A 15,759-nucleotide genomic window follows, 5' to 3' on the forward strand; every position below is an offset into this window, starting at 1 on the left:
ATAAAGCTACATGCCCATCATCCCGACACGTCAAACAAAGGAATTGTGAACCGTCATTCACTCAGACAGTGAGTAGGACAGCAGCCCTACCTATAGTCCCCCAATCTCTTGGAGTGACTGGAGGAACAGACTCCCAACTACCTCAGTTGTCTTGGGAATACCTACTACGTCCTCAAGATTTGACACCAGTGCTGGAAGGAGACATCCCGGGCTCTGTCTGCGCAAGTCCAGGCCTGCAAAAGAGGGAGCCCCTTCACCTATCTGCTCCTTTCCATTGATCTTCTAGGTTCTCGTCACTGCAATAGTGCTGCTGCCTTCTCTGACTCGGTTCAGTAGCTAACTTCTGTTTGCTTGTACTTGCACTATTATCTGTAGTGTTCAGCTCCAAAGATGCGAACAAGCCCTTGCACAGAATGGGGCTTGCTAAGTGCTGTACCTACAGCTGCTAATTCTGCCCCATCTGCAGCTTCTCACAGGTCTGTCTCTCTCCTGAGACTCCTGTTCCCTCCTCCTAAAGCAGTTGGCTAGCAGGCTGAATTACACCAGCATGACCCATACAATATGCTCTAGCCAGGTACTCACATGGCCCACACCACCATAATATCTGAGCCAGCAGTGTGCAGAGGGGGTTGCTATCTACTGTGGGCTCTCAGACTTGCTATTTCCATATACAGGCGGGGGGGGAGGGGGAGAAAGAAGGGCTCCCAAGGGAAGATTCATATGATCAGTTTCATTCACTTTCCATCTACTTATTTCACTGGCTTCTCCCTCCTATCCTGCCAACTTCAGCCCTCCTATGCCCCAGCCCCAATTCCTTTACCCTTCCCCAAGGGAGTCTGCACCTACCCAGGTAATACCACAGTACCACTGCACCTCTTCAAGCAGACATCCACAGAACCAGCTTTCTGCCCATTAACTATGGCAGGATGGACAGTGCCTATCTCTCCTCATCTCAGCACAGCAGGGAGAGAAGTTCCAATGCTAACTCCTGGGGTCTCAACTGGACACAGTTCTCCAGAAGGAAATTACATTTAAGCAGCTACTACTTAAGAACTGGTCTAACAGCGTGAAAAACCTGACTACAGGACCCAAGAGACTGGGCAGTGTGGAGATAGCAGCCAGTGCCCATTCTACTCCGTGCCTACAATGGAACAGAAACTGCAACCCACCTCAGCTACCACACAGATACATGACCACAGAGACTGCAGGGGTGGGAAGGTGATCATCCAACTTGATCGAGCAGGATGGAAATGAGAGCACTGGATGACAGGACATGCAGGTCTGACTCATGGGCAGCACTCAAACCATCTCCAGCCTAGAACTCTTCCGATTAAGCTTGCTCCATTGTCATCGAGGGAAGTTTGGGATTCCTGATGGTTAAAGACAGCAATGGGGCTTCAAAACCTTAGTGCAGCTGGTAGCTGCAGCCCATGACCAACCGCAAGCTACTCTGAGCTTGAATCAACCACCAACTCCCACATGTTAAAATGAGCTGCCACTTGCCCTACAACTGTAGCATGGACTGCATTTAACATATACGTAATTATCCAGTCATCTGCGAGAGCCAGGGGACCTAAGCAACAAAAAGGAACAGCCACTGTGGTGCACTTATGGCAAAATGCCCTTGTTTGAGACATTTAAGCTTCTCTTCCTCTTTGTGCAGGGGCTTGGAGGCCCATTTCTCAGCTCCCCAAACGTCACAGGCTTTCCCACATCAGTAGGAAGATGCACCTAAAAGGTGCAAAAACAAAATTAAGAAGGTGCCAGAACATCTGTAAGGAGAAAACTGCAGGGCACTGAGTTGGGAAGTGTGACCTTTAGTGGAGAAATAATGCCCCAAGTCACCATCCTGAGGGTTGTTTCCACTAGGACTATGCCATCCTGGACTCTGTTACACTGTAGGAGTGCCAACATGCTAGGAATTTTTCTAACACAAAGAGCACACACTCCCTACCCTGAAGACACTACAATGAGAAAATCAAAAACAGGAAGGGTGGGGGAGAGTATAGCACATACCAACAGAGCAACAGGCTGGTAGCTCTGCTTTTGGGGGACTGCATCAGCTATCCCCCCACTTCCCTCCTACTTAGAAATTACTCACTGGGTAATTTCTTGCAGATTTCGTAAGAGCTTAAGAACTGCCACACTGGGTCCGACCAATGTTCCATTGAGCCCAGTATCCTCTCTTCTGACAGCGGCCAGTGCCAGGTGCTTCAGAGGGAGTAAACAGAACACAGCAATTTATCAACTGATCCATCCTCTGTTGTCCCTTCCCAACTTCACAGCAACAGTGGGTCTAGAGGGTGTCCCATGCACTGTGGATGGCACAGAAAACAAACACTGCTATGGAAGAGGTGGACAGAGGAGTCAACAAGGCTAGCACTGCAGTGGAGAGATAAGAATGATAAACGTGGTCCATTAAGGAGAGTCAGAAACATGAAGGGCCTTGAAGGCAAGAACAATAAGCGTGATGTGGTGGAAAGGGGATCCATGGAGGGAATTCACTGCTGGGGAGCAAACAGGGTAATATGGTCAGGCAGGTAAGTTTGTATGAACCAAAGGGAGTCAAGGCAGCCAGAGAGCAGGCTGCAGTGATCAAGGGCTGCAGGAGAAATGGTGCCAAAGAGATTGTGGCCAGGCAGGAGACTGGTGAGCTGATCCAGCACTGAAGGCTAATGAGGAGTCCTGCAGTCAAATGGGCCATCAGAAAGGGAGTTATCGAAGAGGAGGGTCAGATATTACAAAGAGGAAGGGAGGGGTCCAGTCAGAGGAAGGTGACTCAATGGGGGCATGCACATGACAACTACATGGACAGAAGAGCACGACTACCATTCCAATAGAGCAGGAAGGCTTAGAAACAGCCGCAAGAGGGATTCCCATCCCACCATCATCCTTGCAGTCTCAAAGAGGGAGGTGACAACTCTGAGGAACTGTCCCAAACTGAGGCATCAAGAGGTGATTTTGGAACAAATGATAAATTAAACAGCAATAAATCACCAGGACCAGATGGGATCCACCCAAGTTCTGAAGGAACTCAAATGTGAAATTGCAAAACTAACTGTAGTATGGAAACTGTCGCTTAAATCAGCTTCTGTACCAGATGACTGGACAATAGCTAATGTAAACCCAATTTGAAAAAGAGGCTCCAGTGGTGATCTTGGCAATTACAGGCTGGTAAGGGTCAAACTGATTGAAACTATAGCAAAGAACAGAATTATCAGGCACAGATTAACATGATTAGTTGGTGGAAGAGTCAACATGTCTTTTGCAAAGGAAAACCATGTCTCATCAAATCTATTAGAATTCTTTGAGGGGGTCAACACACATGCAAACAAAGGTGACCAAGCGGATATACCATACTTGGACTTTCAAAAAGCACTGACAGGGTCCCTGACCAAAGGCTCTTCAGCAAAGTAAACTGTCATGGGACAAGAAGGAAGGTCCTCCCACAGATTAGTAACCAGTTAAAATATAGGAAACAACAGGCACTAGTAAATGATCAGTTTTCAGAATGGAGAGCAGTAAATAAGGGGGTTCCCGAAAGATCTATACTGGGACCAGTGCTGTTCAACATATTCAAAAATGGGGTAAACAGTGAGGTGGCAAAATTTGCAGAATATACAAAACTAGTCAAGATAGTTAAGTCCAAAGCAATCTCACAGAACTGGATGACTGGGCAATAAACCGGCAGATAATATTCAATGCTGATAAATGCAAAGTAATGCATATTGGAAAACATAATTGGAAGTATTTCTTCACACAACGCACAGGCAACCTGTGGAACTCTTGGCCAGAGAATGTCGTGAAGGCCCAAACTAACTGGGTGCACAAAAAACTAGATAAATTCATAAAGGAAAGGCCCATTAACCAAGATTGTCAGGGATGCAACCCCATGCTCTGAGTGTCCCTAAGCCTCTGATTGTCAGAAGCTGGGACTGAACAGGGGAGGGATCATTCAATAACTGCCCAGTTCTGTTCATTCCCCCTGAAGCACCTGGCATTGACCACTATCAGAAAACAGGATACTGGGCTAGATGGACCATTGGTCTGACCCAGTATGGCTGTTGTTCTTAAGGAGAGTCTACCCAGGAAATGTTGCCGTATACACCATTCCCACTTGATGAGCAAGGTGCAAGGCAACGGGTGGCTGAACAAAATACACAGCATCACCCTATCAAATCACCTCAGGATGGACACACTTAACTCCCCACCCTCACCCGCATTTGTCTCCCACAAGGGCCTGGCTCTCACCCTTCCCAACAGTTTGCCCCATAGGAGAGGTCCTCCCCCACAGAGGCAGCAGCATCCAGAGCTGCTGGATTCAGGACTCCTGGGGTCTATTTCCAGTTCCACCCACTTGCTCCCTAACCTTAAACAGATCCACAGCACCTCAGAGGGTCATGAGGCCTGCGTGTAAAGTGCCTTGAGAGTATCTGGTGGAAGATACTACAGAGGTATGAAGTATGGGCTCATCACCAAGGGAAACGTCTAACCAGCCCAAGCAACAATCCTTCCCCAATTGCCACCATGTACTCTTACATCTAGACTGCATTTGCCAGATGCGAATTCCTTCGTTGCAAGAAAGTTTGACGCTGCAGCAGATTTACACTGTAGCATGAACAGGGAAGTGATTCACTGATTTTTAGAATGAGAAAGAGAAAAACTTAACCGTCTTTGCTTCAAACCAGTGCCATTCTTCGGCAGCCCTTGCACAGCCTGCAACGACTTCACTTTACTACACCTCTACTCTGATATAATGCTATCCTCGGGAGCCAGAACATCTTATCGCATTATAGGTGAAACCACATTATATCGAATTTGCTTTGATCCGCCAGAGTGCACAGCCCCACCCCCCCAGAGCACGGCTTTACCACATTATATCGGGATAGAGGTGTATTCCCAGGGCACTGCCAGGAGCACAGGGGAGCTCAGTTTACCATTTTACAAGCTGTCAATGCATTCCAGGGTGCACAGTTGTGAAAGTCATCCAGGTGGCTTGAAGCCCTGGGTCTCACCCCTCAGCTCCTAAATCACAAAGTTATACCCTCACATTAGGGAACATGGGTTACTTGGAGAGAAGAGAGAAAAATTTCAATAAAATAAGTGCATAAGATGCCAAAAGTGCTTCCTAGATTTCTCTCTATTCCTCAAAGTGAAGTTCACAGCTCAAACATGAATTCCTCGAAGCAAAGGTTCTGAACAATAGGAATCAGACAGAGAGAAAAGCCTAAGGCTGCAAGACATGCTGGTGAAATCTCTCTGGGACACTTATCTGACCCCCCCATCATTGTAGTATCTGAGCACTACAATTTTTGATGCAGTTATCCTCCACCCTCCTGTGAAGTAGAGCAATACTAGTAGCCCCACTGGACATCTATGGAACAGAGTAAGGCCATGGCTACACTGGCACTTTACAGCACTGCAACTTTCGCGCTCAGGGGTGTGAAAAAACACCCCCCTGAGCGCTGCAAGATATAGCGCTGTAAAGCCTCAGTGTAATCAGTGCCGCAGCGCTGGGAGCGCGGCTCCCAGCGCTGCAAGCTACACCCGTAAGGCAGCGCTTTGAAATTTCAAGTGTAGCCATACCCTCAGTGACTTGCCCAGGGGCATAGAGGAAATCTGCAGCAAAGCAGATATCAAAACCAGGTTTCCCACAGCCCAAACTAGCACTCTAACCACTGGACCGTATCCATCTAAGTATATATATACACACACACATATACATGAGTTTTTACTCCCCTAAAGGCTGTTTAGCGAGCATTACAGAAAATGCTTTGCATAACTGCAATTTGAAGAAAACTTCCAACTCAGCTGAGAAACAGCAGTTTAGCAAACTAAATCTAACTGAAAATTAAGCCAAATTCCCATAAAACACCATCTGTAGCTCATGCTCAGACCCTGCTATTCTGCATCACTGTCTGTTTTAAAAAAGAATATGCCAGTCTCACTTGCTCACCAAAGGAAGTGGCAGAAGAAACAAGGTTTGTACTTCTGACGAACTACATTCACTTGTTCACAAAGCTGAGACATTTCAAATTTAAGGTTCAATAATGCACCAAGTTTCTCACAAGTGTTCAGCACACACCAGTTAACATCCCCAAAATCAGAGTCATGCCCTGATATAAACAGAAAGTTGAAAGAACTTTGCTTATAGGATTTGCTGCACTGGCTCAGGAGTCCAGGCCAAAGTTTTCACACCTGAAAACCTCAAGTTAGGGAACTTAAACCTGCATCAAGGGACCTAAATAAAACTTACCTGATTTCCAACACACAGGACACCTACAGTCCCCATTAACTTCAATGAGAGAGAGTTGTTCAGTACTCCTAAAAAGCAAGGTATTTTTAATGAAGGCCAAGCCATGGATTACAAGCCTAACTTTAGACGTGAACCAACCTCAAACAGTAACTTAAGTCTGCTACTCCACACAACAACAAAAACCTGAGTACACCCAATTGTACCATTTTGCAGATGGTAGAGTTCCTTCCTGACTCCTCTACACAATCAGTTTGTACCCTGAAGCAGGACACTTTATTTTCCCTTTAATCACAGGTTGCAAAGCTACAATTGTTAGGTCGTAACATTATCCAGTCACTGCACTCCTCTCGATAACCTCCTGAGGCCATGGATGCCACAAGGATGATTATGCTACATAAAGTAGCATTTATGTCTATTGGGTCTAAATTCACTGCCCTCCAATTTCCATTAAGCGACTTCCTGCAAACAGCGCCCAGCAGCCAGCCCCAGAGTGAAATTTAGAGTTTTAGTCTCACATGCCTTGAGAAAGAAACTGCTGCAGAGCCTCCTTTAGCCTGCTCAAGCACCTTATATTGGGGGAAGGGAACAGAAGATAACAGGAAAGGGACAAAACATCCAAAGAGGAAGAAATGCTGGAGGGAAATAAAAACACATGCTTCTAGTTGGGGTGGAGACAAGATGAGTGTTTCCTCTGCCTGCTAATCTAGCAGGGATAGTAAGTAACAGCATCAGTAGCCTCCCTCCCTGCCTTCAAACTTCTGAATCCCTAATCTGTGGGAGATTCAGTACAGCTAAAGAACTGTTCTTAATACAAACTTGCCCCTAATCCATATCGGTTTGGGAATGATGCATCTTTTACTCTGTTTGCACAGCACTCCCTCCCCTCACTGACCTCTTATCATCAACCACCTATCAGTTTGCCAACTATATTTCATATACTCTGTATATTACAATAGGACTAGAGGCCTCAGTGCACTGGTTACTGCATATACCCTTTTTAAATTAGGGATGTGTTTGTTTCCCACACAAACTACTTAGCTGATTTTTGTGAAAACTTATGCAGCTGTCCATCTTGGGGCAGAAACTAACCCTGAAAAATCTCAGCTCAAAACGGAGTACAGAAAGGTCTAACCTCAGACCTAGGGCCAACCCTAAATCTGACAGCACTTGCTCTGGCAGAGGAACCAGGAAGTCTGATGCTCACATTCCTTGGGATCTCTAGCAGCAGCCTAGCAACTCAAAGCTGCTAAAACCTCTAGTTACATTTTTTTAACCTACTATGTACTGCCCCTCTGGGGAGCTCCTGAAAGAGCTAAACAAGGAGCAAGCCTTTCCCGTTTCAGCCCAACAGGGCACATTCAAAGCTCTGACAATTCAGTGGGTTAAGCCCTCTGGTGGTAAAAAGCCCACATCAACTGTGGTGAGCAAGATGAGGGTCCCTTCTTGTAGCAAGACTGAGGGGGGAAAACAACTTCTGAACCACTCCACATGCAGAGATGTGACCCGCCCCCCTTCCTGCGCTGCTGCCTTGGCTAGAAGACTGCTCCCTTCAGAGCACAGCATGGCACAGGTCAGGGCCCATGTCCAGATTCCACTAAGATTCTGTTCTGCATTATAGCTGAAACTGCACTAGCAGTCCTTGCATCACCTGCCCAGACCCAGCACTGCTTCCCAGGCCAGCCTGAGCAGGCTTTTTTCTGAACACATTTAAAGTTGTGATAAGGACAAACTAGGAGAGAGTGAGGCATGACCACTGTAAAACTCCCTGCCTCCACAGGATTGGGCATGGACCCCTGACCTGCTAGTAACAGTAACTTTAGGACAGTTGCTAGCACCTTAACTGTTAACAGGACCTGTATGGAAACAACCCACTAGCCCCAGCTCCCCACACACACCCCAGCCCAACCAGAAAAACAAGTCTCAGTTTCCACCAACCCCAACATTCCCCCACCCCCAAATAACTGAGCTGTATGTCTTGTGCCTGCTCCTCTCCCACAGACCAGGTTCCCATCTGAAAAACCTAGCCTCTCCACGGGCTCCCAGCAGTCCAGACAATGGCAAAGGATTAGACTTTGTGGCAGCTTCCAGAGCAGGGCTTGCTGTAAACAACACTGTCTGGGCCAATACAGATGGAGATGTGTGCAATACACCAACCCCCAAGCTAGGTCTCCCCCAGCCCCACCAGCACACAGATCGATTCCAAAATAGAAAACACACTGCACACCCACCTCCCTAACCCTCTTAGCCCCCCAAACAATGCAGACACCCCCACACCAAGCCGCACATGTCCGTGTCCATGTTCCTCCCCCATCACCCTACACCCTCTTCAGAGCTCACCCCCAGCAGTTTCCTTCCAGACTGACTTAGGAGCAAGTTTTTCATACAGCTACTGAAAATGTTGCAAAGCCGATTGGAAAGCCTGCCCTGGACATAAGGGCCGGCCAAATCGTCAGGGTAAAGTACATAGCCACCGATCCTCTGGTTCAGGCCCCTCCCTGCAGGTAGAGGGCATGCCCTCCCCAGCCCCAGGATGAACACACGTTCATCCACACGACAAGAGCAATCCCTGAGCAGGTCTCCAGCCCTTGTGGGAGGGCAGAGAGCATGCCCCAGCCCCCAGCCCCTGCAAGACTGAAGGACACGTCCAACCCCTCCCACATATGAAGGCCTCCTGGCCTGCAGGAAAGGCACCGCAGCAGACAAGTTTCAGGCCCAACTAGACACCTCCACCCGCGAGAAGTTGCTGGGGACCAGCCCTGGGGGCAGCGTGCCAGACCCAGCTGGGGCCCTGCCCCAAGGAGCAGCCGGTGCCCAGCACAGACCAGTCGGCAGAGGCCAGGAGATGCCAGGCCTGTCCGGGAATGAGGGATCAGGGACCCGGGAGGAGTTGCGGGGTCTCAGCTGCAGCTCAGGAGAACAGAGGGGCGCGGAGGGGGGAGCGCTCCACGGCGGCCCCGCAGAGCAGCTGCAGGGAGCGGGGCGCGGCGGGCAGGACCCGGGGAGCAGGTGGCACGGAGGGAGCTGGAGATGCAGACAAGTGGGTACAACAGAGACCCGGGGGGGGGGGGGACGCACCGGCGTGGGGGGTGCAAAAGCAACGGGGCAGAGCCGGGGGCAGCATCAGCGCGGGGGCGCGGACCTGCGGCACCGACACCAGCGGCCGGTCCCTGGGCAGGTACTGAGAGAGCCACGGCTGGGGAGCGGGAGCGGCGGAGCCCGGTGCCGGGGGAGCGGGAACGGCGGGGGCCGGTGCCGGGGGAGCGGGAACGGCGGGGGCCGGTGCCGGGGGGAGCGGGAATCGCGGGGGGAGGGGCCCGGGGCAGGTCCCGGGGGGAGCGGGAATCGCGGGGGGGAGGGGCCCGGGGCAGGTCCCGGGGGCAGCGGGAATCGCGGGGGGGAGGGGCCCGGGGCAGGTCCCGGGGGCAGCGGGAATCGCGGGGGGGAGGGGCCCGGGGCAGGGCCCGGGGGCAGCGGGAATCGCGGGGGGGAGGGGCCCGGGGCAGGGCCCGGGGGCAGCGGGAACGGCGGGGGCCGGTGCCGGGGGCAGGTCCCGGGGGGAGCGGGAACGGCGGGGGCCGGTGCCGGGGGGAGCGGGAATCGCGGGGGGAGGGGCCCGGGGCAGGTCCCGGGGGCAGCGGGAATCGCGGGGGGGAGGGGCCCGGGGCAGGTCTCGGGGGCCCCGTCCCGGCTCTCACCATCTTGACGATGCCGCGCTGCAGCGCGAGGGGCGCGGCGGAGCCGCTCTGGCCGGGGGCGGCGGAGGCCATGGCGAGCCGAGCCGAGCCGAGCGGGTCGGGCCGGACGCGCTGAGGTGAGGGGAGCACAGAGCGGACGCAGCCGACTCAGCCGGCAGTAACGTGGGGGGGAGGGGCGCTCAACGCCGCCGACATTTATCCCTCCCGCCACCCCGCGCAGGCGCGCTGAGCCCGGGACTCCCTCACCCGACCAATCAGCGACCCGTCCGTCAGGCCCTGCCCCTTTCTGCCAGACCAATCAGCGCGCGGGGCCTCAACATGGGTCCGATAGACTGTATTCACAATGACGTCACCGGGGTGAGGGCGGGGCTTCCGGGGCACGCGGGGCAGGGACACGTCGGCAAAACTCGGCTGCCCTGGTCCCACGTGTGACGGCCGCAGCGCTGACGGGAGGGGGCGCCGGCGCCTCTGACCTCCCCGCCCCGCGGCTTAGCCCGGAGTGACCCGCCCCGGCCACACCCCTCCCCCACCGCTCAGCCCCGGAGCAGGGGAACCCGAGTGACCCCCCCCGCCACACCCGTCCCCCACCGCTCAGCCCCGGAGCAGGGGAACCCGAGTGACCCCCCCCGCCACACCCGTCCCCCACCGCTCAGCCCCGGGGCAGGGGAACCCGAGTGACCCCCCCCGCCACACCCGTCCCCCACCGCTCAGCCCCGGGACCGGGGAACCCGAGTGACCCCCCCCGCCACACCCGTCCCCCACCGCTCAGCCCCGGGACCGGGGAACCCGAGTGACCCCCCCCGCCACCCCCGTCCCCCACCGCTCAGCCCCGGGACAGGGGAACCCGAGTGACCCCCCCGCCCCCCCCGTCCCCCACCGCTCAGTCCCGGGACAGGGGAACCCGAGTGACACCCCCCAGCCACACCCGTCCCCCACCGCTCAGCCCCGGGACAGGGGAACCCGAGTGACCCCCCCCGCCACACCCGTCCCCCACCGCTCAGCCCCGGAACAGGGGAACCCGAGTGACACCCTCCAGCCACACCCGTCCCCCACCGCTCAGTCCCGGGACAGGGGAACCCGAGTGACACCCCCCAGCCACACCCGTCCCCCACCGCTCAGCCCCGGGACACGGGAACCCGAGTGACGCCCCCCAGCCACACCCGTCCCCCACCGCTCAGCCCCGGGACCGGGGAACCCGAGTGACCCCCCCCGCCACACCCGTCCCCCACCGCTCAGCCCCGGGATCGGGGAACCCGAGTGACCCCCCCCGCCACACCCGTCCCCCACCGCTCAGCCCCGGGACACGGGAACCCGAGTGACGCCCCCCAGCCACACCCGTCCTCCACCGCTCAGCCCCGGAACAGGGGAACCCGAGTGACCCCCCCCAGCCACACCAGTCCCCCACCCGTCAGCCCCGGGACAGGGGAACCAGAGTGACGCCCCCCAGCCACACCAGTCCCCCACCGCTCAGCCCCGGAACAGGGGAACCCGAGTGACCCCCCAACACCTGTCCCCCACCGCTCAGCCCCGGTACGGGGGGACCAGAGTGACCCCACACACACCTGTCCACCAGCCCACCGCTCACCCCCGGGACGAGGGAACCGGAGTGACCCCCCCAATACCTGTCCCCCACCGCTCAGCCCCGGGATGGGGGAACCGGAGTGACCCCCCCAGCCACACCTGTCCCCCACCTCACCGCTCAGTCCCGGGATGGGGGAACCGGAGTGACCCTCCAGCACCTGTCCCCCACCTCACCACTCAGCCCCGGGATGTGGGAACCGGAGTGACCCTCCCCAGCCACACCTGTCCCCCACCGCTCAGCCCTGGGACGGGGGTCCGGAGTGACCCCCACCCCAGCCACACCTGTCCCCCACCATTCAGCCCTGGGACAGGGGAACTGGAGTGACCCCCCGACAGCTGTCACCTACCGCTCAGCCCCGGGATGGGGGACCCCGGAGTGATCCCCCCTTGGCCACACCTGTCCCTCACCACTCAGCCCCAGGATGGGGGGACTGGAGTGATCACACACACACCTGTCCACCAGCCCACCGCTCAGCCCCTGGGACGGGGGAACCAGAATGACTCCCTAAACCTGACCCCCACTGCTAAGCCCCCAGGATGCGAGGACTGGAGTGACCCCCCCAGCAGCCCACCACTCAACCCTTGGAATGGGGAACCCTGGAGTTACCCCCCAACCCACCCAGGACAGGGGATCCCAGAGTGCCCCCTCAACACATCCCCCCCAACCCACCCCACAGCTCAGCCCCCAGGAGAGGGGATCCCCAGTGTCACCCCTCCCCCAGCACCTGACCTTCAGCCCACCCCTCAGCTTAGCCCCAGGATGGGGGAACCCCAGAGTGGCACCCCACCTCATGGTTCAGCCCCCAGGACAGGGGGACTCCAGAGTGATCCCCGACCACCAGCCTCCCAGCCCATCCCACGCCTCAGCCCCAGGGACAGGGGAACCCCAATGTCACCCCCCCACCACCTGACCTCCAACCCACCACACCACTTAGCCCTCAGGACAGAGTGACCCCACCAGAAGCTTCCCTTCAGCCCACCCCATGGCTCAGCCCCTAGAAATGGGACCCCTGGAGTGACTCCTCGCCACAGCACCTAGCCCCCCTGCAGGGGAAAGGACCTGCCCAACCCCTCTCCCACCACAGTTCATCATGTAGGACAGGGAGGTCCCACAGTAAATCCCCTTCCTTTAGGGGAAAAGGACCTGTCTGCTCAAATCTCCCCCAACCCAGCGCATGACTCAGCACCCAGGGACAATTAGGGACCCCAAAGTAACACCTCCAACTCCTAGCCCCCAGGAAGGGCAATGACCTGCCCAAATCCACTGACCTCCAATACACGCCACCATTCAGCACCTGGGGACAAGGGGAGACCCCAGCATAACTCCCCCACACCAATAAGCCCCCATCCCTCACAAAGGGAAAGCACTTAGTTATCTAGCATTCCCATCTCCTGCTGACCCCACTCAGCACCTAGTGAGAAGTGGGGACCCCAGAGTAACCCCCCATCCTCCCCTACTCACTCCCTAAGAAGGGAAAGGACCTGCCCCCTCTGCCCTCACATTCTACTGACATCATAACTCAGCACATATGGAAAAGTGAGATTCCTCACAGCCCCAGGAGAGGAAAAGGACTAGCAATCCCCACCTCCAACCTGCCCCAGATGAGACCCCTAGTTTCTCCCCTCCCCCCACCCCAGGAATCCCCCAGGTGCCTGGAAAGGGTCACCCTCTTCACAGCTCAGCAGAGGTGGGGATCCCACATCAATTTCCCATCCCCACCTTCTGGATCCCACTTGCCAGGAGGGCAAAGAACCCTACCTGAGGCCAAGCAGTGAGAATGGAGATGGAGATGAGAGAAACACAGCACACCAACGGAACAGCTGTCTCTCATCCAGCCAAAACCCATCTCCCTTGCCCCATCTAACACTCCCCATACGAAATATTGCTGCTCATCTTAGGTGGGGACTGCAGAAGGAGAGGAGCTTAGACAGCAACAACCCCCACCCAATGCCCCAGCCCCTAACCAGTTTCAGTTCCCATTCCGTTCACGTCTAGTCTTTTCTGAGGCAGTGAACAGAACAGGGCAATTCAACATACGGAAAAGGCAGTGAAAAGTGAGCTGGCAAAATTTTCAGATAATACAAAATTACTCAAAATAGTTAAGTCCAAAGCAGACTGTGAAGTGTAACAAAGGGATCTCACAAAACTGGGTGACCAGGCAACAAAACGGCAGATGAAATTCAGTGTTGATAAGTGCCAAGTAATGACTGGGGATATTGAACAGCTTCCATATGCAGAGGGATTAAAAACAGTGGGACAGTTAAACTCAGAAAAGAGATGACTAAGGGGGGTATGATCGAGGTCTGTAAAATCAGGAATGGTGTGGAGACAGTGAATAGGGAAGTGTTATTTACCCCTTCACATAACACATGATCAAGTGGTCACCCAATGTATTTAACAGGCAGCAGGTTTAATACAAACACAAGGAAGTATTTCTTCACACAACACACAGTCAACCTGTGGAACTTATTACCAGGGGATGTTGTGATGGCCAAAACTATACTGGCTTCAGAAAAGAACTAGGTAAGTTCATGGAGGACAGGTGCATCAATTACTATTAGCCAAGATAGTCAGGGATGCAACCCCATGCTCTGGGCATCCCTAAGCCTCTGACTGCCAGAAGCTGGGACTGGGTGACGGGATGGATCACTTGATAATTGCCCTGTTCTGTTCATTCTCTCTGAGGCATCTGGCAGTGCTCACTGTCAGAAAACAGGACACTGGGCTAGATGGACCATTGGTCTAACCCAGTTGGTCATTCTTAAGTTCTTATGTGCGGCTCACCCTCCCGATTCTCAGAGACAGGCTCAGGAAGAGGAGAAGGGAAGTTAGAGAGTTTGAATATTCCCAACTACTGGTCCATGGTCCAGGCAACGTAATTCAGGTTTAGGTGGCTGGTACCTTCCAGACCTTGGTGATGAGTTCTTGTCTACCTCCCCGTTCATTCCCAGCCGAGAGCATCCACTACTTGCTTTTCACAAGGCAGGGCAGGAGAGTTGAAGTAGTCCAAGTTCTACTGCAGGCTGGAGTGAAATAAAAAGCTGTGGCCACTGGCTGTTGAAACAAAAGCGTTACACTGCTGAGCTAGTCCAGGTGCCCAGACTGCTGTATTCAGGATACTTCTTAGAAATCAGAGGGAAATACAGTAATACCCTGTCTGCTCCCATCCAGTCCTATCATCTTTATCCTCAAGCCCCTTCTGTTGCAGGAAGAAGCTGCACTTCCTTACCGCTGTCAGGTTTGTACATGTTCTCATCCATACACTATTATTTGCACTAGAATAGCATCCTGGAATCATAGAATATCAGGGTTGGAAGGGACCTCAGGAGGTATCTAGTCTCACCCCCTGCTCAAAACAAGACCAGTCCCCAACTAAACCATCTAGAAGCCGCTCCTAAGGGCAGGGCCCCACTGTGCTAGGTGAGGTACAAACACATAGGAACAGAGTCCCTACCCCAAAGCGCTTACAGTCTAAATAGACAAGACAAACAAAAGGTGAGAGGGGAACGAGGGGAAGCGAATTGCACAGGGTTGCTCAGTAGAATTGTAAACAGAGCCAGATCTCCTGACTCCCAGTCCAGCATTCTATCCGTTGGGGAGCAACTTGCATTCCTCATAGACTCATAGACTTTAAGGTCAGAAGGGACCATTATGATCATCTAGTCTGACCTCCTGCACAATACAGGCCATAGAATCTAACTCACCCACTCTTGTAATAAACCCCTAACCTATGTCTGAACTATTGAAGTCCTCAAATAATGGTTTAAAGACTTCTCATGGGTGACATCCATTTGCCCAGTCAGTAACTACATTAGCAACTCTCACTCACTTTGCACAAAAATAAACAAATTGGAGACCTTCTTGTCTTGATTGATGTTGCAGTCCATAGAAACTACAGTTCCCAGCATGCTGTGTTCTATCTTAAGCCACATTTGGATCAAGTGGCTTCCGTTAGGATCCAGAGTGAGTATTTGCATGCTGGGATTTGTAGTCTCCACAAGCCACATCTCTGTATTCTAGACAAGTGATGCTTACGGACAAAATTGAATGCTGCAAAGTGTGCTTTTGGCATACGTGGTTTAGTTACACTCAGGATAGAGTAAATCTGTGTTTTAGCTTCCTTTTGAATTCAGAATCATTTTCCATGCTGTACGTTCACTACTGGACATTTTCTCAAAGGAGCTACTACTGATGTTGCATTTCTAGCTTCTGGGTGGATATTCTGA

The 15,759-nt window shown here is 53.6% G+C and overlaps 1 protein-coding gene across 2 annotated transcripts in view; it reads right to left on the minus strand.

Moving 5' to 3' along the window:
- The window catches only part of SND1 (staphylococcal nuclease and tudor domain containing 1), a 576,429-nt gene extending 566,317 nt beyond the window's left edge, over positions 1-10,112 (minus strand). The window contains exon 1 of one of the 2 annotated variants that reach the window (XM_050952703.1): positions 9,952-10,112. In XM_050952703.1, the coding sequence (XP_050808660.1) occupies positions 9,952-10,023 (72 nt within the window). In that variant the 5' untranslated portion in view covers positions 10,024-10,112. The remainder of the gene's footprint in view (positions 1-9,951) is intronic. The other variant, XM_050952694.1, reaches the window with a different exon arrangement.
- Positions 10,113-15,759: the final 5,647 nt, after the last annotated feature.

The sequence above is a fragment of the Gopherus flavomarginatus genome, chromosome 1, assembly GCF_025201925.1.
Source record: "Gopherus flavomarginatus isolate rGopFla2 chromosome 1, rGopFla2.mat.asm, whole genome shotgun sequence".
NCBI lineage: Eukaryota > Metazoa > Chordata > Testudines > Testudinidae > Gopherus > Gopherus flavomarginatus.